The 24,374-nt window shown below is 37.6% G+C and overlaps 1 protein-coding gene across 3 annotated transcripts in view; it reads right to left on the bottom strand.

Annotated features, from left to right (window-relative positions):
- Positions 1-24,374, bottom strand: part of usp33 (ubiquitin specific peptidase 33) — a 34,396-nt gene that overhangs the window by 2,324 nt on the left and 7,698 nt on the right. For 2 of the 3 annotated variants that reach the window (XM_028020357.1, XM_028020358.1), the window contains 20 exons: positions 24,256-24,318; positions 19,674-19,823; positions 19,399-19,507; positions 16,822-16,891; positions 15,597-15,710; positions 15,326-15,404; positions 12,255-12,696; positions 11,111-11,251; positions 10,837-10,952; positions 8,956-9,128; positions 8,800-8,870; positions 8,687-8,720; positions 8,548-8,593; positions 7,721-7,901; positions 7,503-7,629; positions 7,236-7,405; positions 3,360-3,441; positions 2,363-2,471; positions 1,714-1,816; positions 1,043-1,111 (listed from right to left, as the gene is read on the bottom strand). In XM_028020357.1, the coding sequence (XP_027876158.1) occupies positions 1,043-1,111; positions 1,714-1,816; positions 2,363-2,471; positions 3,360-3,441; positions 7,236-7,405; positions 7,503-7,629; positions 7,721-7,901; positions 8,548-8,593; positions 8,687-8,720; positions 8,800-8,870; positions 8,956-9,128; positions 10,837-10,952; positions 11,111-11,251; positions 12,255-12,696; positions 15,326-15,404; positions 15,597-15,710; positions 16,822-16,891; positions 19,399-19,507; positions 19,674-19,823; positions 24,256-24,318 (2,449 nt within the window). The remainder of the gene's footprint in view (positions 1-1,042; positions 1,112-1,713; positions 1,817-2,362; positions 2,472-3,359; positions 3,442-7,235; positions 7,406-7,502; positions 7,630-7,720; positions 7,902-8,547; positions 8,594-8,686; positions 8,721-8,799; positions 8,871-8,955; positions 9,129-10,836; positions 10,953-11,110; positions 11,252-12,254; positions 12,697-15,325; positions 15,405-15,596; positions 15,711-16,821; positions 16,892-19,398; positions 19,508-19,673; positions 19,824-24,255; positions 24,319-24,374) is intronic. The other variant, XM_028020359.1, reaches the window with a different exon arrangement.

Genomic DNA, 24,374 nt, shown 5'->3' with positions numbered 1-24,374 from the left:
GCTTTAACTTCCTTATTAATGTCTTGATATGTCACAAGTAGAGATGATGTCTTCAAGCTTCCACCCTTCCCGTCTTTCATAAAAGTCATTACCAATAAACATTTAAATTTTAGTTTTATCACACCACATAACATAACATTGTAATCTTGATTATTATTATTTTTTCCACTTCGGTTCAGAGTAATTTCTTCTTCTTTGAGTGTCCTTTTAGCACCGGTCAGTATAGGATTTGTTTAATTGAGGAGAATGAAACTCTTACCAGCTTCAGCCAGCATCATCCTCACAAAGTGATAGGCACATTTCGCACTAAAACACATCCATCAGAATCCATGGCTGGACATTAGCATACTGCTGACACTTGAATGTAATTATCTGAACATATGAACATGACAACATGGAGTCAAACTCAAGGTCCAGGGGCCAAATCCAGCCCGCTGTAGCTTCTTATGTGGCCCTCTAGACTCCTGAGAATGTTCAAGATAACAGGTGTGTTTATATATTTTATCAATCAAATCAAAATTGTTTTTATCTATACACTGCCAAATTACATAAATGTGAAAAGAATTTCAGTAACTTTCAATTTTAAGAAGCATTTATCAAACTATAGACACATTAATAGTGTTAATGTGTTAACACATTAATAGTTTGATAATGTAGTTCTGAGTAATCCTTTGAAGGCATTTATGATTTTGATATGACCCAAAAATGAAAATGAGTTTTACACCCCTGACTTGTGGTTGAACTAGAGTTTTGAAGATCAAATTTCTGATATCTTGGTTGAGTTCTTGTGATTTTTCCACAATGATACACCAGGAAACCTCATGTTTCCTGGTGTATCATGTGACACCATGAAAAATAGGTACGACTCAAATTTAGCTCAGATGTTGCTTAGAGGCATAGTAACACTTCAAAACTCTGACTCTGTAAAAAGAAATAAAAAAATAAGTAGAATAAAAAAATCACAACTCTCTAAAAAAGTTTAATCTGATTTTATGCCAGACAAAAAAAAAGTTTTTTTATGCAGTGTACATCTTGTTCATACCTTGTTTGAGGATAAAATGTCCGTTCTTGTTAACAGCTATTTTGGAATTATCAATCGGTCCTGGAGGATCTTAAAATGACAGAAAAAAAAGGAGAAACAAGTGTTTAATATCCGCACCAGTAATTCGCACACATGATGTCTTTAAAGACATATTTTAATTGTAGCTGACACAAAGAGCAAACGTGTTGAAATGTCAAACGTTTCTGTCGTTCTACGAAAAGCGATTGTTACTGAGAGAACGGAAATATCAGAGGAGCAGAAGTCAGAGAAAACAAAGAAAAAAAAAAGACTTTCCCAAACGTTCCAGATTCAAGTCGTTATAAATAGAAATGACAATACAAAGTGAGGGAAGCCAACAAAATGAAATGTATTCTGACACTTCATTTTGCTGCAGCATGACAGAATCCTGACTCAGGGGACTAAGGAAGTTCTCTGATGAAACATCATGAGGGAAAAAGACTTTTTTTCTGCTAAATTAATTACATCCACAAACAAGAAATCTTCTATTCGCAATTTTTCCACATCTACACCAGTTGCTTACGTCAGAATTAAATATTTTCCACATTTTAATCATCAGCACACATCGGTTTTTATTCAATGTTCATATGACCTTTTAAGTAGACATTTAAACGGGACAGGGGGGAGGAAAGGAAAGACTTCAGTCCATTTACCATTGTCTTTTCCTTTGACAAAGCCCTCCCACTCACGAAACCACTGCATGCTGATGCAGTATATGACCACCGGAGACTCCTCCTCCTGGAACGCCTTGTTGAGCTACAGGGAGGGGGGGCGGCAGAGAGGAAGTGGGGGAGGAGTGAGTGATGGAGACAAGAGGGAGGAAAGGGGATGTAAGAAGGGTGGGGGTAAAGCATATTTGAGGATGAAAGGATTTAGAAGAGAACAGATGAAAAACCTAATTAATTCTCTCTGGTAGTTCCTCCAATTAGAAGACAGTCCTGACACCACACTGCGCCAATTTTAATGTTTCACATAAATAAACTCGCTGTTATTTCAGTCTTCCTGTTTTTCCTCCAATTCACATGTATAATGCATTTATTTCTCCTTGGAGCAGCGCCTGTGTGAGCGAGCCACTAACGGCTGCATCTGTCTCCATCCATTAATGATGAGGCTTTTATCGGACTCACTCCTTCTCATCTCATCAACTGGTTACCAAAAGACTGGAGAATGGGCCTGCATACACCCATTAGTCCTGGCTGCTCGGAGGCACACAATGCATTATCATTCACACCCAAAACAGCTTCTTCGCCGCTTAGCTAGGCGCTATCAGATGATTTCAAACAAACGGAGCGAAAGGCTCACCCGGACAAATAGGTCCAGCTCCGATTTGAGCCGCTTTTCCAGTTTTTCTATCTCGATCTGGCATGTGTGGCAAACGTACAGGTGGTTGACAGCAGGGCCCCCTCCGTACCTGCAGGCAAACACTCTGATTAGGTAAACACACACAATTCTACCAAGTATTCTTTGTCTAGTTTCTAGTGCACATATCTTAGGAAACCTGAAATAAAGTAATTTAAAAGTAACTTATCAGCAAAATATAGAGGCTTGTTTTAAGTAAATATTGCTGAAAAAGTACTAATTCCATTGGCAGATTATTTGACTTATAACAAGACATTTGTCCCTATAAGTCAATGTCTTGACTTATAACAAGACATTTGTCCCTATAAGTCAATGTCTTGACTTATAACAAGACATTTGTCCCATGTGATAAGTGAAAATATCTGAAAAAAGAAACTAGTACTTTTCACCAATACTAAAGAATTATTCACTTAACCATTTCTAGACCGGATGTGTCGGCGACGATCCAGCCAAATTTGCAGTACCATATTTCCACCACACTTTGCACTATCTGAAAAATTCCAACAGTTCCTGACAGGGGAGATATTGTGCTTTCCAGCCAGTATCGGGTTATTACGGTAATCTCACCCCCCGCCGTAGCAGGAAGTGAAATTAATCTGAGGGGCACTCTTAATAGACAGTAAATTGAGAAAATAACTGCTAGATATTGAAAGTTCCAGTTGCTAAATATATTTACTCACAGGGCATTAAAAGAACTGCGTACAATAAAAAAAGCAAAAATATCCAGGAGGAGATTTGAAACTTAGGACTCAAAGGTATAAAATAAGCCCCTACACCTTGCTGAAAAGATACTTGTAAGTTAGTTTTGTCTTATTTCAAGTGTAATAAGATAACTGGACTAGAAACTAGACTAAAAATACTTGGTAAGATTTGGTGTTTTTGCAGTGCACCCCACAAGGCAAACAAGACCGCAGCCAGACGGCACTTTTACAGGGCGTACCTGCTGTAAAGGTGGTCCCACACATTCTGGGGCAGCATCACCACCAGATCGTCAATGTACGACGATTTGTTGGGTGGCACGCCTGATGAGACAAAAACCAAACAAACAGACTCAAAAACAGCTTCTTCCCAAAAGCAATCAACACCCTGAACTCTCTCAGGCACAGATTATTTGGTGGTTATATGTGTATATGTGTGTCCATATCCAGCTCTGAAAAAAACTAAGAGCCCATTGAACTGAACCCTGTTGAAAACTTCATGGTTATTCCACCAAATATTGATTTCTGAACTCTTCCTGAGTTAAAACAGGAAACTGTTGTTTCTAAATGAATCTGAAATTGTTTTCTTTGCATTATTTGAGGTCTGAAAGAACTGCATCTTTTTGCTATTTTGACCATTTCTCACTTTCTGCAAATAAATAAAAATGTTTTGCTTTGAATTTCAGAGACATGTTGTCAGTAGTTTATAGAATAAAAGAACAATGTTCATTTTCCTCAAACATATACTCATAAAAAGCAGAACCAGATAAACGTATCATTTTAAATGGTCTCTTAATTTTTTCCGGAGCTGTACGTCATTGTAAATACCACCATATTTTTGTTTATATTGTGTACATTTCTTACATCGCTTGCACTGTTTGGGAGCTGGCTTTAATCTAATTGTACAAGTGTAAAGTAACAAACAAAAAATTCTAATTCTAAAACAACAAAAACATTTAGTCCAAGTGAGAGACATGAATAACCAAAATTTAGTTGTTTTTTTTTTTAAAGGTTTTGTTGGCTCTAGCGGTGTTTTTATTTGAAAGTAGTTTGACAGGAAAGAGGGTAATGAGAGAGGGGGAAGACATGCTGCAAATGTCGCCAGGCCGGGAATCGAACCTGCGACCACCGCCACGAGGACTAAGGCCTCACTAGGTGGGTTGTGCTTTGCCCCTGCGCCACCACAACACCCCAAAATTTAGTCTTTATGGAAATCAAAATGCACCGATCCCTCAAGTATTAGGAAAGTTGCACTTTTTTAAGAATAATTTTACTACTGAACACTAATAAAAATTTGTCCCAAATATTCAAAAATGAACTATTATGCTTCCTTGAACAAGTTATATTGATAGTTTATATAAAACATGTTCATTACATTTTTGCACAAAATTATTCTTAAATAATGATTTTTTTGTCTAGCCAGTTCTGTCTATTTTGAGCTGTTTTAGGGCATCTCGTCACTTTAAATCCAAATAAGCTGCTGCTGGCCACGCCTCCCAACTCAATGTTTACAGTTGCATGTGAAAATGGCTGCAGCCAGATGCACAACTATACAACAGTACATCTTTGAAAAGCACTAGTAGAGCCTCCAGCAGAACCAACAAGAATGCAGCAAGTGGTTTCTGGATGGTAAGTAAACAACAAACACTTGTCTTTTCCAGCAGCCATTGTACAGTGCATGCAGTAATAAAACCAGCTGACCCAACACGTTGGAACTCAGATGGGGTTGCCGGGTAATGGGATGGACTTCGCTGGGGTTGCTAGGTAATGGACGTTACATAAGGAAGATTTTTTAAATGATTCATTGGAGTGTGCGTCATAACATAATTTTGCAGGTGAAATACTTGCAATATATCAATTTTCAATTAATAAAACTCAATAATCTTTTACAAGGAACAAATCAATCTTGCTAAAAATGTATTTATAGTTTATAGTAGCCTTTAGAGCCTGACATTTACTGTTTTCTCTGGTTCAGAATAAGAGTCCCAAAGAATGACAAAACTTAAGAATATCTTTACATCTAATGTTTCAAAATGTTTTACTCTTTGAACCTGCTTTAATGAAATCTAAATTATGAATACACAATATAGCACAAATATGTCACCATCATAATGTCAGTGTGTGCAAATGACTCTTTGGAAAGCAATAACTGTTGGCTAATGTATTCCAAGTATTATGAACCTGTATTGTAATATTTAGTCAGTTTGACAGAGTCTCACAGCAGCAGATGAGCTATTGCGCCCACTCACTGCTGCTGGCAGAAAAAAATGCAATGTCAGTTTTACTAATATTATGCAGCCATAATCCAAATTTAAACAGCTGGAGCAACTTGCCAATCTCATAAAAACAACAAAAAAAGCTATTTCTTGTAACTCTGAATTTAATTTTATTTTTTTTTTAGCAAAAGTTAAACCTTCATTATTAAACATATATAAAATTATCTATAACTTTAGAATTAAAAATTAGGACAACAGTGTATATTTTAACTTTGCGCATTTAAAACTGATTAAAATATTAAATTTTTCTGCCTTTGTTCCTTTATGCAAACGCAGTTAAAACTTGTGTAACATCGGAAAACAAGGTTGACACTATAAGGCTGCAGATCTTCTGCAGAAAAGCTTTACAGCAGGAGATTTAACTGTCACAAGTCAAGACAATGAACAGTGTGATTAAAAGGCACTTGAAAGATGCACAGGGCTCTAATTATAATAATCAGGATAAGTCATTAGCTTTCAGGGTAGCGAATGTTTAAATCCTCATCTTTTATCTAAGATGATTAAAATTCAAGTGAACATTTTCAATTAAAAGAAGTAAAAAGACAGCCAACCACATGAAGGTATTATTATAGAAAACCATTTCCTGAGTACATATGCTGCCACAGCATGCCTGGAAATAAATTTCTGAAGGTGAGAAACTGTTATCCTCTGTCAGAAATACTAGAGTTGGTTGCTTTTTCCAGAGACGATCTTAGTTTTATTGCACGGATATTATCTCTGTACCAAACGGATATGATGTAGCAACCTGCTGGTATTTCTGTTTTTGCATTCTCTTTATTGTAAGGTTTCTGCAGGTTTCATCAACTCAAATTTAAGATTTTTTAAGACAATTGTGAATGACATTTAAGACCTGAACCGAAGCAGAAATGTACAAAACAAAATTGCATATTTTATATTAGCTCTATATATATTTTTCCATGAGAATTGAAAACTACAGAGCAAATGGCAAATCTGAAGAGCGACCAGCTAACTGCTGATAAATTTGCAATTAACCATAATAAAAAGAAAAAACTACCTAGCAAGCAAGCAAGGTATATTAGCTACTTGCTACCGGTGCCCTCAATTATTGATATATATTGATGACCTCAACTGACTCAATGAAGATATCTGTGCCCGACTCAAAAGTTTTGGGTGACAGAAAAGGAAAAATAAAAAAAGCTATATAGAATATACTAGATTAACTACTCCTGCTCTGGCAAATTGTAAGATCCGTGACTTTAGACCAACTTCACTGCAAAACTCATAATCTTACCAAGCATTTTTAGTCTAGTTTCTAGTGAAAATGTCTTATCTTATATTTGAAATAAGAAAACTAACTTACAAATAACTTTTCATCAAGATAGAGGAGTTTGTTTTAAGTCAATAATTTCTTAATATTGATGCTGCATTGGCAGACATTTTCACTTACAGGAAAAAACATTTCCCGTGCTGTAAGTGAAATAATGGAGCTAGTACTTTTTTAAATCAACATTTAACAGTTATTGACTTGAAACAAGCTTCTATGTAGTGCTGAAAAGTTACTTTTAAGTACATTTGGTCTTATTCCAAGTGTACTAAGATATTTGCACTAGAAACTAGACCATAAATACTTGGTAAGATTTTGTGTTTTTGCAGTGATTTTGTTTCATGAATTTAAGACATTTTTAAGGCCTTAATTTTAGATACATCAATTTAAGAGTTTTGAGGATGAGTGGACATCCTGTATAGATTAATTTCTTTATAACCTCAATTAATGTTCTGTTGTGATCTTGATAAAATTAGGAAACGATGGGGACAAACAGAAGCTTTTCAAGTTGGCAGTGAAATTGTCAGAGTTTTTCAGTGAGGAAATTACTTACGCACCTCCATGCACACAAAGGAAGTCATCATTGGAAATGGGGCCCGGCTCTGCAAAGGTCTTGAATTTGTTGAGCCACTGCCTGGAGACATAGAACTGCAGAAGGCTGGGCTCCATCATGCTCAACAACCCCGACACCCTCCTACGCTCTTTCACTGCGTCCTCGCTGCTCTTTCTGTGACAGAAACACATTAATCAGATGTGAGTGAGGAGTCGAAGCAGAACTGATTAAAAACAAAAAATGAAGAAAAGGTTCAACTCTGATGTCTTACTTATAAAACAAAACATAAGCTTCTGCATTCTGGACGCACAACTCAGGCACCTCCGTCACACTTTGGTCGTCAAATTCATACCACAGATTATTCACACTGTTCCTGCAGTACGCTATGTAGTGGCCACCTACAATGAGACAGCGTTCACAAATCATAACAAGTTGGCGCGAGTTTTTTTCTGGATGCCAATAGATGGTAGAGCTACTGTGCCCACTCACTGCTGGCAGTGCCGTGGTGACAGATGACGGACAGCAGGTCATAGCTGGTGGTCTGGGCTGAGCTGTCTTTGGCCAGGAACGGCTGCAGGTCCAAGCCTTCGAGCGGGAATGAGACGTGCGTGCCTATCTTAGTGGAGTACATCAGCTCGTGTCTGAAGCGCTTCAGGTGAATGCAGAGGATCTGGAGCACAGGGAGTTCAGTTTGATTAATCCACACATACACACAAAAAAAGACTCACAATATAGATGAGGAAGGTGGTTAAAGGGGCAGTATTATGTGTTTTCCAGCCACATAGAATCATTTTATAGTAAAATCAAGTATCTATGTTACCTTCAGTTATAAAAATGCTTAAATGAAATTTTACTTCCTAATTTAACACCTTGAAATTGGGCCTCTGTCTTTTTAAAAACTCCTGCTCTTTCTGAAACTCCACTTTCAGGAAGTCATCACAAAATTGCTCCCTAATGAACCCTTTAATGACTTTTTTTTTTTTACCAGCATTACATTGAGAAGTAGCTCGTCTAATGTGATGCACAGTTTCACCACATGTTTGCTAATTGCTGCTGGCTAGTCTGGAGGAACTGAGTGCTCTGTGAGAACTCAGAAGTTTGAAAACTGCAGCTCAGAGGAGGAGCTGTGTCTCGAAGGAGAAGCTAGGTCCACCCAGGCCTTTTTGCACAGGTGAATGGTTGCCATGGAGATTAAAGGATTTCTCAAAAATGCATGAAAGAATCAAAGCAACACGCCATAACCTTATGACACGATGTGAACTTCAAAATAAAGGCAGTTTTACATAATATTGCCCCTTTAAATGAATTTTCTGTACCTCTGGTAAATTCTGCATCTTACAGAATTTCACTCCGTTTCTTAACCTAGGAAATAAAGATTAACAGTGATTATCATAGGTGCAGTTTTGTTTTGCAGGAAAATAGTTCAGTTTAGGAAGAGCTACTTTATTCACTCACTTTTTACATTTTTCACAGCTATACATGTTGTCTCCTGCAAGCAAGGAACAAACTGTTATTAAAACAGGAATCATTTGCATATAAAAAGCCAGTTTTTCCTCCAATTTACTCACCCTTTAGTTCATCTCTAGCAAAGAAAGCAGCAAGGCAGTCTTGTAGTGTAACCACTGGACCCCAGAACCAGCTGGACAAGAAAGAAAAACCTTCATTTGGTACAAGCTTACAGGACACAACTGCCGGCAAAGTCAGCGCACACATTTTACACAAACCTTCTGATGTACTCCATGACAAACGCTATCCAGCCCTGAGCTGCATAAGCTTCCCCGCAGGACCCGGCTTTCACCAGGGAGGTCTGGTGGGACGCTGAGTGGAGCTTGGCCAGGTCCTCCTTCCCCGGGATGGGCAACGAGATATCCTGGAAGTTCTCCAAGGTCACAGATACCTGCAGCCATGGAATAAACACTAAACATTCAGCCATGGAAACATCATAGCAGCAAACACTGCAAAAAACATTTAACTGAGTTATAGAAAAGTGTGCTTTAGGGCTGAAATGATTAATTGGATTAATCAATTTATTTAGTAATCATTTAACTGCTAACTAGAGTATAGTAGAGTTTGAAAAATAGGTCAATTGGTGAAAGAACAACATACTCAGAGATGTATTTGAACCAAAGTTGTACAAAAATATTTACATTTTTCATTTAAAATGAAAAACAAAAATGTCAGTAAATATGTTCTACACAAAACTCTCAAGTGGAAAAGTTTTAGCTATTTTTGCTGCAAAGGAAATGCTATGTTGTCGCATTTTGGGCAATAGGATGCTTATTTTTTTATTTAAAAAAAGAACTGAATTATTTGTCTATTTGAGTATTTTAATGTATTTCTAAAACTTGCATGAAAAATCTGAAAAATTAGCCAATTTTTTTCTCCAGTTAATTGTCCATCCATCCATCCATCCATTTTCTGTTCACCCTTGTCCCTAATGGGGTCGGGAGGGTTGCTGGTGCCTATCTCCAGCTACGTTCCGGGCGAGAGGCGGGGTACACCCCGGACAGGTCGCCAGTCTGTCGCAGGGCAACACAGAGACATACAGGACAAACAACCATGCACACACACACACTCACACCTAGGGAGAATTTAGAGAAACCAATTGACCTGACAGTCATGTTTTTGGACTGTGGGAGGAAGCCGGAGTACCCGGAGAGAACCCACGCATGCACAGGGAGAACATGCAAACTCCATGCAGAAAGACCCCGGCCGGGAATCGAACCCAGGACCTTCTTGCTGCAAGGCAACAGTGCTACCAACTGCGCCACTGTGCAGCCCAGTTAATTGTCACAATAGTCAATATAAAAATAAATTTTTTTTGTAACATCTAGTCTTATTATTTTATGTTGCTATGGTATTCCTTTGAGCCCAGAGAGGATACAGAAAAGATTTCTGGCTGCTCGTGATTATTTGTGACACTCTGTTGCAAAAAATCTCAAGTATACGTTTCATGAAAACAAAAGAACTCCTTTAGTTTCCTCGTATCTAAAAACATTGATAATTTCTCATCAGTTTTGGAATATAAAGGAATAAAAGCATATGTGTCAAACTCAAGGCCTGGGAGCTTTTTATGTGGCCCCTCATGACTCCAGAGGAATGCATAACCAGAATCTTCAAGATCACAGTTGAGTGTTCAGTTACAAACTGATACAAATCAGTTCTGTATCCGAATACTTCTAAGTTACATCAATCAATTCCTCCAGGGTTTTTTTGCCAAAATTCAATCAAAATCAACAAACCCTACATTTTTTTACGAGTTTATTGCAAATTTTCTGCAAAAATGGTCAACATTGTCTCACTTCCCATCAGCAATTGTATGCCAGGAAGTAAATATTTCAAATATTTCGAAATTGCAAATATTTTTAAGTTAGCACACAAAACAAATCTGTGATTTTGATTGAAATAAAATCCCGAAAACAATCGCAAAATCCAGGAGGGACTGATCAGTTTTAAGAGATGCTCAATATTTAATTTTAACAAAGACAGGTATTTATTGATATTTTATCAGTTTGTGAATGGGTTTTATCAATAGATTCTGGAACAACTGGCCCTTTTACACCACTGTATTAGAGAATAAGTAATTAGAGAACAGCCCCACTGACCCGATCACAGGTGAGGCACTGAACTGAACTGACAATGGTCCCATCGAAGACGTCTGAAATGACGCTGCGGTATTTCCTCTGTCGCTTGTTCTTCAGCGGGGAGAATGTGGTGACCGCTGTGAGAAGTAGAAATGTGAGAACACCGATTTACAGTCAGTTTGCCAAGGATATTCCTGCCATCCTGTCCCACTCATATTTCCTTTTTTTAACTCTCAGCGTGATTCGGCTCTAATCATGACTGTGAGCTGAGCTGCGGGCAACAGAAGCGCCGTACCTTTCTTGTGTGAAGGGTTTAAGCTCAGCCATCCGGAGGTAGCTTTGGGAGGACTGCTGGATATTTTGGGAATATGTCCTTCTGTAGCGACTGGACTTTGTGGTCGTGTGATGTTGGACATTTGGATATCCGAAAAGAAATCTGAAGGAAAAGAAATAGTATTAGACATCATTTACTGTGAGTTGCAGAGGTATTTTAACTAGGGGCGGACCGATAAATTTTCCCTGATTTATTTAATTTTGGGAGATTTGGGGAATGTAAAGTTGCGTGTGAATTGGGCATGATAATTTGTTTTAATTTTTTTTTAAATTGTTTTTATTTTTGTCTGTTTGAAATAAATAACTATATAAAATTAAACAATCAGCAATCGGCCGAAATGTGAAGTAGGGGTGCACCAATTGCAGTTTCCTGGTCGATCGTCGACTACGATCTTTAAAAAGCCTGATCTACCCATTCCGATTTTGGCCGATATAAATTTTTTTTGTCAGAAATGTTGCTAAATATAGCAGGAAAGTCGCTGAGTTGGCAACAGTGGAGTGACTATTGTTAACTGCATCTGTATCAGCCAAAATCTGAATCCTCAAGGTTTTTAAAGATCTGTAATCAACGATCATCCAGAAGACAACAATCTTTGCACCACTAATTATAACATTTAGTGATGCTACAACCACAAACTTGAAAGTTAGAGATTTTATCAATAAATCTAAATTTATTTGCATCGCACATTTGAACAAGGCAAAGTGATTTACACAAAATGAATAATTGAGACATTACATTTTTCCAAGTGCCATCATTTACACATCAAAATGTTGGTCAATGTTTCATTTATTACAGGTGGGCTTTTAATCTAGATTCAAAGAAACTCAGTATTTCAGCTGTTTTTCAGCTTCTTCACGTTTGGTTCTGATTCTGTGGATGCAGAGCAGATCAGAACCAGAAGACCTGAGAGGTCTGGAAGATTGATACAACAGCAGGTGTGATAGCACCAACATTAGGTATTGCATAATAGTGAAGAATGTCAACTTTTTTTTTTTCCATAAACAAAGTCCAGTGCAACTGATTACCTTCAGAAGTCACCTGTGCAGTGAGTATAAGGTGATGTGGAAAGCAGTAGAGAGGGAGACACTGTTATAAAACAAATTACCTGATGTTCTGCCTTGAACCTTGAGGGCTCCTTGGCTGCTGATAATAGGCATGGTCTCCGTGGTGGTGTCAACGTCTTTGTCGATGTCTCCGTTGTTTCCCCCCATAACGCCGTTAAACCCAGAGCGATACAGATCATTAATCATGTTCTTCTCCTTCTGCCACTCCCTGTTGGCCTGGATCTCATCCTGCTCAGGAATCAGCATCTCTGCCTCGTTGGTGTTGTCCATGACGATGCTGCCACCCTGCACCTCATTGTCGGCCCTCTCGCTGCTGCCGCAGGACTCGCAGGACTGGAAGTCGTTGTCCGACTGGCTGTGGTTGTCCTCCTCGGGGCTGTCGTCCATGGCGATGCTGGTGGAAAGGTCGGAGGGCTCTGGCACAGACTCTTTCAGCTCCTCGTGAAGTTGATCCATCAAGCAGCGCAGAAATTCCTGGGAATCCTAATGGTTCAGCAGAGATTAAAACAAAAAGACGGTCAACTTTGTAATACATTTAACTGACACCTGACTCTGACCAAACGAAATAAGACCTTACACAGGGTTCCTTTGGGTATCAATTCAAATTTAAGACTTTTTAAGACAAATGCAAATTAAATTTAAGACCTACTAATACTAGTACTTGACCTCCGTGTTTAAAGACAACCTATTAAGCTTCCTTGAACAGTTTATGGGCTGTACAAAACATGTTCTTTACATTTATTTCCCAAAAATCGCTCTTAGATAATGAGATTTTACTCTGGTCACTTCAGCCTATTTTGAGCTGTTTTAGGGCATCTTGTCACTTTAAATCCAAATAAGCTGCTGCTGGCCACATTCCCCCAAACTCAATGTTTACACTCCACATGAAAATGGCTGCAGACAGAAGCACACTTATACATCCATACATCTTTGAAAAGCAGAAGTGGAGCCTCTTGCACAACCAACAAGAATGCAGCAAGTTGTTTCTGGATGATAAGTTAACAAATAAAAAGCACTTATCTTTTCCAGCAGCCATTGTACAGCACATACAGCGGTAAAACCAGCCTACCAAATGTGCTCACTAGGGTTGCTGGGTGAAGGGTTGTGGCTGCTGATTTGAGACATTACATTAGGAAACAGCTGGTTTTTCAGACACTAAGTAACATTAACTTATGGCCAAAATATGGCTGATTGGTTCTTTCATGTGCTGTTTTTAGAAGCAGTGGAGACCCAAGTGGAAGTAGAAAAACATGCAAAATGTGAATTTTGCATGTTTTATAATATGTCCCCTTTAAAGTCCACTAAACCTTCCACTTCAGAGTTTGTGTCGCACTAAATGCTGCTTTGAGATCAGTACCAGTAGCAGCAGCGGCAGCGTCAAATGTCGTCTGGTGTCCTTTAGCCACGCCACGTGAAAACTGTAACATTTCTGGGGTTTGTTTGTGGGTCTTGACAGCAACTTTGTTCTTCCAAGCTTTTTTGAACAAAATGCACATATCATCATACAGGTTGGCAACAGGAGTAATCCAGTGGCGAAAACGAATGATGTCCAGCCAACTGGCAATAAATTTTAGACGTTTCCTAACACATGACAGGTGTAAAAGAAAAAGAAAAAAACACAGCTAGCTAGAATGGGTTTAAAAGCAGATAGTTACCAGTAGCCTCAACTGCCTCTAGTCACAAAACTCAAGACTTTTGTGTGACAGAAAAAAAAACATAGAAGACATGAGATTAAACAGTACTGACAAGACAATGTTTAAGACCTGTGATTAACGTATTTAAGGCAATCATACATATTTTGATGAATTTAAGACCTTAATTTAGGTACATGAATTTTTAAGAACACATACACTCTGTTAAAACTCACCAAAGCATTACTTCATAGCCGACAGAGTGAAGCTTTCCCAGAGACACTCTTCTGAAATTACACACTAAAGCCACTTTTCCTCTTTGTTCATGCCAATTCTGGATCACAAAATCCGAAACCAAACACCACTGAACGTGTAATCAAACTTAACGAACCTCAGAAATCCAATCGCCTCCTTCAAGCTAAATTAACTTCCCTCTCCCAGGAGCTGGAACGTTATCTTTATTCATAGCAATGCTAAATTCAAGGCCCTGCAGCTCAGCGTGGCGTGACAAATGAATATTCCTCCCCTAACTCTTCCAAACAAACTCTGGCAAGCCAGAAGGAAAAGAGCTGATTTATTAGGCCTGTGAAATCCTTGTACACACTGGCTGAGGACATGATGAGCTTTCGTTTAATATATATATTTTTTATTATTCTTAGCGTGTCTAAAAGACACAGCTTTACATTTAAAAATAGCATCAGCACAAATCATGTAATTGTCCGTTGAGGTATGGATTTGGGTGCAGAGGAATGATAAATTTGAGTTATTAACTTGAAAGTAGACAATTCCTGCTGAAGGGGATGTGCAATTTTAGTTATTTCTTTAACTGTTCACTAATTTGGTTACTTCTGCAAATTTCATTTAAGGGCATCAGAGTGAAGACGTACTAAATACAATGGAGTATTAGGGCCAAGGTAAGAGATTTTCTTTTTAATTGAGAGAATAAAGTCAAAATAATAGGAGAATAAAGTAGCAATTTTATGAGAACTCAAAAGAATAACATAAAATGAGAAACACTGAGCATTTTGAGAAGTTATACTTTGGTATTGGTTTGACAAAAAAAGATAAGAATCAAATTTTTAAATTTGAATTTTATTTTTTTATTATTGTTATTAATGAACCACACAGACTTACAGAGCTGATCGTGACAGACCATGATAACTCTAGCGAAGCTTTTCTATTAATAATGCGACTTTTTTCTGCTAATATTATGACTATACTATCATAATTTTTAAAATACCTTAGTCTTACTCGAATAATCCATTGAATGGAAATAAAGTGTTTTATAAACAGTTCACATTTTTAACTTTTTATTTTAAACACTATATATAACCTGCCTTCAATTTCAAAACTATCTGCTACTTTGTAAAGCTTTATTACCAAAAATCCCCAAAAATTAATTTATATTTGTGGTAAAACTTGGAAAAGTTTTGTATGAGACTGTATGTTGCACACCACTTTCATCACGAAGTACGTCCTACCTGCTGAGAATACCCTCTAAACATCGGGTTTATGGCTTTGATCCCCTGGAACAAGTTAGTTGGAACGACATAGGAGGGTCTGCAATGAGAAAGGAAAACAGTCAGCTTTAAAAGAAAAGCAGAGATATGCTCAAATAATTTATATTCCAGCTTCTCCAAAATGTTTTCTCTGAACATTGTGGTGAGGTTGTATTAAAAATGACATCTGCTCTTTCAGTGTAGCTTGTAAAAACATGTTTAAAAGGGGGAGAAACAGACGATAATGTCCAACCTGTTCTTGTGCCACAGGTCTGACACCAGCTTCTGGTAGCTTTTACAGAGAGCAGGCTTCTTGTCCGTTTTTACCAAACCACCGCATTCAAGAAAAAACTGTGTCAAAGGCGGGCTGCAATGAAAAGAAAGAATAAATATCAATTCATTTATCACGTACTATCAAGAAGATAAATAGATTCTTATTTCAAGGGAGCTCTGCAGTGGTTTAGTTCCCTGCAATTGTTCCATACTTGCTCTATTCTGTATTTTTTACATGAATATAAATAAAACCTTATTTCACTTGCAGAGTGTTATCAAAAATTCCTACAGTCACTATCCCATGCGGGGAAGACATTTCATGTAAGTGAGAGCTAAAGAACATCAAAGCAAACGAAAGAATACGCCAAAGGGATTTCGTTCAGCAGATACAGAATGAACAAGAATTTGCAAAATAGTAAAAGCAGGGACTTTGCGACTCAGAGTTTTACATTGTTAAAACATAACTTTAACCCTCTTCTTTGGGTCAAAATGTTAACATACAGCTCTGGAAACGGTCAGTTTCTCTGATTGTACTTTTAATAGGTATATGTTTGTTCTTGTATTCTATGAACTAGTCACAACATGTCTCTGAAATTCCAAGCAAAATTTTAGCATTTATTTGCAGAAAATGAAAAATGGTCAAAATAAGGAAAAAGATTTAGAGCTTTCAGACATCAATGAAAACAAGTTGCTATTCAGTTAGAAACAACAATACTAATGTTCAATCTCAGGAAGAGTTCAGAAATCCGTATTTGGTGGAAAAACCAGGAGGTTTTCAATGGGGTTCACTGCAGTGGGCTCTTCATTTTTTTTCCAGAGCTGTAATTACCCAAACCAAATGCTCCACTTAAACAAAGAGAATCTCAGAAGAATCAAAGGAAACAGTAGAAAAGAATAAAGATGTAGAAGTGAATAGAGCAGGAGCTGATGTGTAACACAGGAGCCCACAGGGAACTACAAAAGGCCATTTATGGCTTCTCAAATGGTGCAGTGCACCAACTCGCACTCAGCCATCAATCTCCCAAATGAACACAGTCGTGGTTATTTCTCACCGTCTGCAAGAAGCGAGCGGGAACATAATAAAAAAAAGGAAATGGATACAGAAAAAGAGTGCTGAAAGTGTGATAAAAGGACAGTAAGATTGAGAAAAACCATCAGAAAGCGATGCTTTCAGAGGCTGGTGTGGCGCAGAGGACGGGACTCACCAGTTGGAAAGGGCTTGGAGGGCAGCGTTCATGTAGCAGGTGTTGCCAATGTTCTTCAACCCCGTCAGACCTGAAGAGCACAGAAAACCTCAGAAGTTAGAACAAGCTTCTCATGAATTATTTTTAGAAATGCGTGGTGGCTCACAGGAAGTGTAGAAATGTTCACAAGACCAACTAGGTTCCAGGGATTAAGGTTTTACAGCAGGCACGTAAAAAAGCTCACAGTTTTCTTCACGTTTAGGGTGGAGTCAGGGGACTAAACTTTTACTCTTCTATGTAATTTAGGAGTTTTAGATTTTTTTGAATTACTTTTTAAAAAACTTCACAAACTAAGATTACTCTGCCTTTAAGCAAGTTAGAAAAGCCCAGGTGATAATATCACCTTTAAGCTAATAATCATGTCTGAAATCTGGGTGTAGTGATGTACTCTGACATGAACGTTTTGAGTCACATAATGACAGTTACAAAGTCGGCCTTCTTTCAGCTGAAGAACATTTCCAAGAATAAAATACCAATCTCCTAGAAAGATCTATAGAATCACATGAATGCATTTATTGATAATGACCTTTATTTAAATGTACAACTCACACATGTCACAAAATACATGTCACAATTTGATCCACTGTTCCAATTAGCAGAAGCTAAATCGCATCTGCAGTCTTTTGACAAGTTACAAAAATGGATACAATAAAATAATAAAATAAGACAGAAAATATAACACCATAAGTTGCGTTATATTTTGCCAAATTATAAAAAAAAAGTGTTTTAAAGACACATAGGTACAGAGTTCTATCAGGAGGAATGGACCAGAACTCCAGCAAATTACTATGCAAAGTTTGTGGAAGGAAAGCCAGTGTATTCACTCAATTCTTTGGTGTCATAATGTGACTAAACAATTCTCGGTCACAAATAATTTTAAACATAAGATTATTGAAGTTCTTGGATCTTACTGTATTGGTATTGTTTCCATTGTATTTCCAGTCCACATTTATTAATGCATATTTTAGCAAAAACCATAATGTGTTTATTTGTAAACAATACTCATATCGTTAGATCCATGTCTGGAATTGTTTGAAACAAAAAATATTGCTCAAAAAGTTACAATTTTAGGAAATATATGGACATTTTTCCTGCCTCATTTCAAAACATCAGCATGTCAAAAATCCTTGCTGATTTCTTTAGGCGAGACGACAAACTCAATCAAAAGATAAAACTCCAAACTCCATCCAATCTACCTCATAATCATTTCATTTACGCCACATATTTATTGTGATCAGAGCTTATTCCTCAGCAGAACCGTGTAGGACACAGTGTGACGAATGCTGTTAGGTAAAGTCTGCATATTCAAGATATATTCAAGTCTGTGTATTCTGCTGTCAGCTTTGCTGCACTGAGCCACATGTGCAGCTGCTAAGATGCTGCTGCACATCCACTGTTGAGTAGAACTAAAATTTTTAGCTGCAGTCACTGGGCAGAAACGCTGTAGAACATGGAAATAAAATCTGAGACTGTTTTATATTCACAGCAGTAAGTAATTCATCCACAAACCTTTATTGCTTGTCTGTGGGATTTCTGCTGAGGCAAAACTGATGGAAGACTTGAGACGAGGTGAGGCAACACTCTCGCTCAGGTTGCCAGATGAAAATTACATCTCCTTTCGTTTCCAATTACAGGCTACCCTTTGACCTAACCTAACTGCTGATTTTAACGTCAGTGTTTTTGACATGTTTATATCTGAATTTGGATTAAAAAGTGAAGGAAGAAATTAATTTGGAACTAGGCACGCACCGATCCACTATTTTCACTTCGAATACCGACACAGATATTTATCAGCCGATACAGAAGAGCAGAGCTTAAATGACTTAAAACCCTTCTCATTTTTAAACACAGACATTAATGTATTGAATTGCAAATTTATTTGATAACTCTCCACCAGCACACTTAAATAAACCACCAGGGGGCGCAGTGGTGGTGCAGGGGGTAAAATGGCGACTCATATACAGACGCCTTAGTCCTAGACAGGACAATCCCTCTTTCCTGTTAATTGACTGTAGGATAAAGGCCAAAGGAGCCAAAAAATCCTTAAAAAAATAAAAATAATACACCAATATTTTGGTCAAACATGCAAAAACAACTTTGATATGATCAGCCAGAGCAATTATGAGTATAACAGCCAATGTAAAATAAATAAACTGAAAGTGACAAAACCAACAGGTTTTTGTCTACTTTGATCAAACAAGTAGAAAATAAACTAATAATCCCTTCAAATGGTTCAGGAAGTGCAAATAGGAAATCTAGATAGAACGTAAAATAAATAATAAAGCATCACTCAGAGCACAAAGCACAGAATTAGACTGAATAGATCCACCCTTATAGATTGGGAACATAGTCACGATTATTAATAAACAATAATCAAGATTGTTTTTTTTTTTTTTTTTGCAATATTGGGACCAATATGGATATCAATATTGGACCTGTGCATCTCCACTTAAAACCACTTGTCTAGACAGAAGAATGAGACTTTATTAAATAATTTCCTTGTTTTTTTCACATAAAAACACAATTTGGTGAACTCACCTCTGGCCCTCAGGTTGTCCTCCTCTTCTGTCTCCATGTCCAAGTCTTCGTAACCAACATGAGAGGGCAGCTTCAGCGAACTTGGGCTCCCAGGGGCCTTACTGTTATCCTAAAGCAACATCGTCCACAGATAAAATCATTGTATGTTATTTAGTAAACAAATAAGCACAATTTTAACATTTTGCAACCGCTGAATCTTGTGCAGCAACACATGCAACCAATAAAAACTGCTCTATAACATTAACCCTTGTTGAAAGAGTGAAGGCGGCTCGTACCTGAACGTCATTCTGCGGTAAGGGAAGAGGTTCGACGATGGCGTTTGGAGAGTGAGGACCTAATTTACGCTCCAGGAAAACCTCTTTGCCACAAGCGTAGCACCAAACTCGAAGCGTCGTCAGATTCACAGTCAGGTTGTGCCTCGTCTCCTACACAAAAATCAATTAAAATAATATTATAATCCCTGCTAAACAATCAAACAGTGATTCTGAAGGAGTTCCAACTCAAATAATTAAAATAAAACTATAAAGTTGTAGTAAATGACATTCCCTATAAAGGAAATGCACAGAAATGCTTGAGGTTGGTGTAGTTTTAGATGGTTTTCCTCTGCTGGCCTTGTTTCATGCAGCAGTTTACTGCAGGTGAGACACAAAGCCTATTTATCACAGTGCAGTCTACAGAGGAAAACAGAACATTCTATTAACATTTATTACAATGAATGATTTCAGAACAGTAAAATCTTTTGCACTATAATGTATTTCTTTTCATAGAAACAATCCCTGTTTAAGTGGCTCTGTGTTTAATATGCGTTTTCTCTAGAGGGAGTCACTGACAAAGACATTTATCTTGGAAGTCAAAGGTAAAACCTTAGAATGATATTCAAATCTAGTTGAAGAACTGTTTTGGTTGTAACAAATATTACCAATATCAGTTAATATGTTTCTTATTTTAAGCATACAAACACAAAACACTGGCTTTAAATGATCAACTAACTTTGGCTAGATTGAATCATAATTCATACTTCATTTGATCTGAAACACATTATGCAATGAGATTACCGTAGTTTGAATTTAATGTAGGGCTGAAACGATTAATCAGATTAATCGTGATTAATTGATTTTTGAGATACTCAACTAATTTAGTATTTGATTAATTGTTAACTGGATTAAACTGATTTTTTTTTAAAAAGGCAATTTGCCGAAAGAAAAACACAATGAGAGTAGTAATTAAGCCAAAATAGTCCAAAATATTTATACACATATCGGAATTAAAATTAAAAAATACATTTATTCTACACAAAACTCCTCAAGCAAAATAGTTTTAGCTCCACCTGGTTCAAATTCTGTAAAACAAAAAGAGAAAAATCTCCTATTTAAGCTATCCAATTATTAATAGGTTAATCCAAAACATATGCAACAGATTAGCTCTACACCGTATTAATATTAAATCAAGCAGAAAGAGCTGAGCTTTTCACATGTTGATGCTAGAAGTATTTTTTAGCTGCAGATGCATCCTTTGCTATAAATGATCAAGTGTTCACTAAAGGAATGCTGCTAATGAATTTTAAGTAATAAGTTGTCCATTTTCTTATCTAAAAATGTTGTTAAATTATTTGCTTATTTGCATCTTTTAACATATTTGTAACATTGTATAAAACTGGTTTATGTGGTTAAATAAAAAATAAAAAAAATCAGCAGAATGTGAAGATCCAATTTCTTATCATAATTACCAGCAGACATAATCAATTATTAAAATAATAACCGTAATTTAATCTGGACTGAATTCGATCCTACATGACTGGACTAACTGTCTTCCATCCAAGAATTGTTAATCTGCATCTTTTATTCTTTTATGACAAGTTTCACCCTAAGATGGCTTTCAAGCCCTGTTTTCACTGAGAATATAAAAATAGCTTAAATGTTTGGACTTGAACACGGGTGTGACGTTTTGACTTATCAAGACAAATGGATTCACAGACATTAACACAAAAGGTTTAACAAAATTCAGGCTGAGCCTTTAGTGTCTGGTTGCTGATATGACAGGTGGAGGCGGCTGTGTGCCGTTGAGGAAAATGTCTGAGACCCGCTGACCCACTGCTGCCCTGACACACAACAGCAGTGAAACAGTTTGACTGAACATGAGCAGCAGCCAACCAGCAGATCCTGTATTATTCATAAGGGAGTCCATTAGCCTTTACGCAGTGGGCCAGGACCGATTTGGCAAAAGAGACACACCAGATGGAACACGGTATCCAAATCTCCCCCGACCCATTTAAAAGATTCATGAAGGAAAATGTACGAGGCAAACCATGAATAACAATGCTGTAAATATGCCTCTTCACCAAACCTTATAACGCCTTGTGTTTTAGTTAACTGCTTTGACATTGCTGTCAATTAGAAAAACCAAAATATTTCTACAACTTTTCCCTCGTTAACTCTTTAGCCTTCGGCTCTCATGACCCTTTATATTCATCAGCAGAGATATTGAAGAAGCAACGTTTCAACAGTTAAATACTTTCCTAACGATAACCGATTGCTTTGACATCTTTCTGTCTGTTACAGAGACTGTCCTAGTCAAAGTGTTCAAAGATATCCCCATAAATATAGACTGTGGAAAAACTACAGTGCTGGTTCTGTTGGACCTCAGTGCAGCTTTTGACACCGTTGACCACGACATATTATTAAAGCAACTAGTGACTCTCTGGTCTATACTCAAATGGTTCGAGTCTTACAAAAATAAAAGGGATTTCTTTGGTTCAATATGTAACTTTTCATCAAAGTGGATAGAAGTCACATGTGGGGTACCCCAAGGCTCAATCCTAGGATACCCTCTTGTTCAATATCTATATGCTCCCAATAGTTCACAATATAAAAGGAAATAAGTTTATATTTCATAAGTGTGCAGATGATACACAGCTCTACATTACAATATCACCAGCAGACTCTGAACCTATTCAATCACTGTGTGAAGATGCCAAAACTTTTCCCACCTGAATAGAAACAAAACTGAAGTTATTATCTTTTGACCTTAAGAGGAACGATCTGGAGGCAACGCTCAGGTTCAGTTATTACAGCTGGAAAATAGAGATCAGGCCTGAAATCTGGGTGTAGTGATGGATTCAAACCTGAACCTTCAGATCCACATAAAGACATTTACAAATTCAGCCTTCTATCACCTGAAGAACATTTCCAGGAATAGAGGACTAATGTCTCAATAAGATCTAGAGAAACTCATCCGTGCGTTTATCTTTAGTCGCATCGATTACTGCAACATGAAGGAAAATGTTCCACAGGTCTGCCTAAGCTGATCCAGAATGCTGCTGCTGGCGTTCTGACTAAAACCAGGAAGATGGAGCACATCACCCCAGTTCTAAAGTCCCTCCACTGGCTCCCTGTAGCTCAGAGAATAGACTTTAAAATACTGTTAGTTTATAAATCACTGAACGGTTTAGCACCATGATACATTAAAAATCTGCTGTTGTCATAGCAACCTTCCAGGTCTCTCAGGTATTCTGGTTCTGGTTCTGCTCTGCATCCCCAGAACCAGAACCAAACATGGAAAAGCAGCATTCAGCTTCTAAGCACCACAAATCTGGAACAAGCTTCCAGAAAACTGCTAAACTGTTGAAACACTGAGTTTCTTTAAATCAAGGATCAATTAGAAAATAAATTAATTCTAGTCTGGTTTATAACTTTTCGTTTCTTCTTTTTATTGTTCCACTTAATGTTTTTTTTTTTTTTGTTTAGTTGGTTGGCCGAATTATATTCTTATTATGTAAAGTACTTTAAACTGCCTTGTTGCTGAAATGTGTTAGACTAATAAACTTGACTTGACCCCATCTATAAAATATTAATAACACAAGCAGCCACTGTTTGAGTTCCTTTCTACAAATAGTGTTCACTCTTTTCTACACTCAGATTTCCAAAATTCTCAGGATTGTTGATAGACTGAAGGATAGAGTGGCCAGTTAGATGGTTGACCAATGGATGGACAAATACTTTAACCCTAGTGTCCTTACAAATAAAACAAAAGACTTCCAAATTCAGCTGCATAAGGAGTAAATTTCAAACTGTAATCTCAGTAATAATCTCTGCTAGATTCAGACAGGATCTGGTTCCTGGATGAATGGTGAAGAGAAGAAGATTAAACAATTTTTCCCTTTATGGCATTCAGCACACAAAAAGCATTTCATACAAGCTTTAAATACGACGTCGAATAAAGAAAGAAGAAGATACCATTTTAATCCTGCACAGTCTAACTGCAGTGATGTAGAAACAACAAGGCAGAGCAAATTACATGTTTGCCTTTTAAATGGGCCTTTACTTCTAACCCCAATGTTCTGGGGAGGAAAGTTTCAATCAAGAAGACAAGAGGCTGAGTAAACTGCAGGACTGCAAAGAGGAGTGGTGGATACTGTAACCATGGAGGTGAGAGCGCTAGCGAATCTCCCCCACTTCCCCGAGGATTGGAAATTAATAACGGATGATCCGCTGCTGAAACCGAACTGAAAGCAGAGATCTAGGCAGAGAGTCAGTTCAGTGCACTTCAAAGGGCTAAAAGGATGCGCGTGCTGGATGTGTGTGTGTGTGTGTGTGTGTGTGTGTGTGTGTGTGTGTGTGTGTGTGTGTGTGTGTGTGATCACAGGGAGAGGAGGTTAAAAATACATGCAGTGCTGGAGGTGGTTTTATTGCAAGTAATGGCTCCTGGGACTCTGATGTGGTATTTCAGGGACTTCAACATGCAACTCCTCTACTTCCTCACTCAATCCTCCTCTTTTAATAGTTTCAAGTTAAACACCATAGTCTTGATTTGAATCTTTTTCTGGCTAAGATGCATCGTAAAGGCTGGGACATCTCTCACCTGGGAATGGACTGTGCTGTGGTCAGAATGGGATTCTCCACAGCCTACATATGCACAGCCGTTCTAGAGAGGAAAAACGCCAAGTTGAATGCAGCAGAATGTAAAAAAAAAACAGAGTT

The sequence above is a fragment of the Xiphophorus couchianus genome, chromosome 6, assembly GCF_001444195.1.
Source record: "Xiphophorus couchianus chromosome 6, X_couchianus-1.0, whole genome shotgun sequence".
NCBI classification, from domain to species: domain Eukaryota; kingdom Metazoa; phylum Chordata; class Actinopteri; order Cyprinodontiformes; family Poeciliidae; genus Xiphophorus; species Xiphophorus couchianus.
This window is presented reverse-complemented; position numbering and strand designations above follow the sequence as displayed.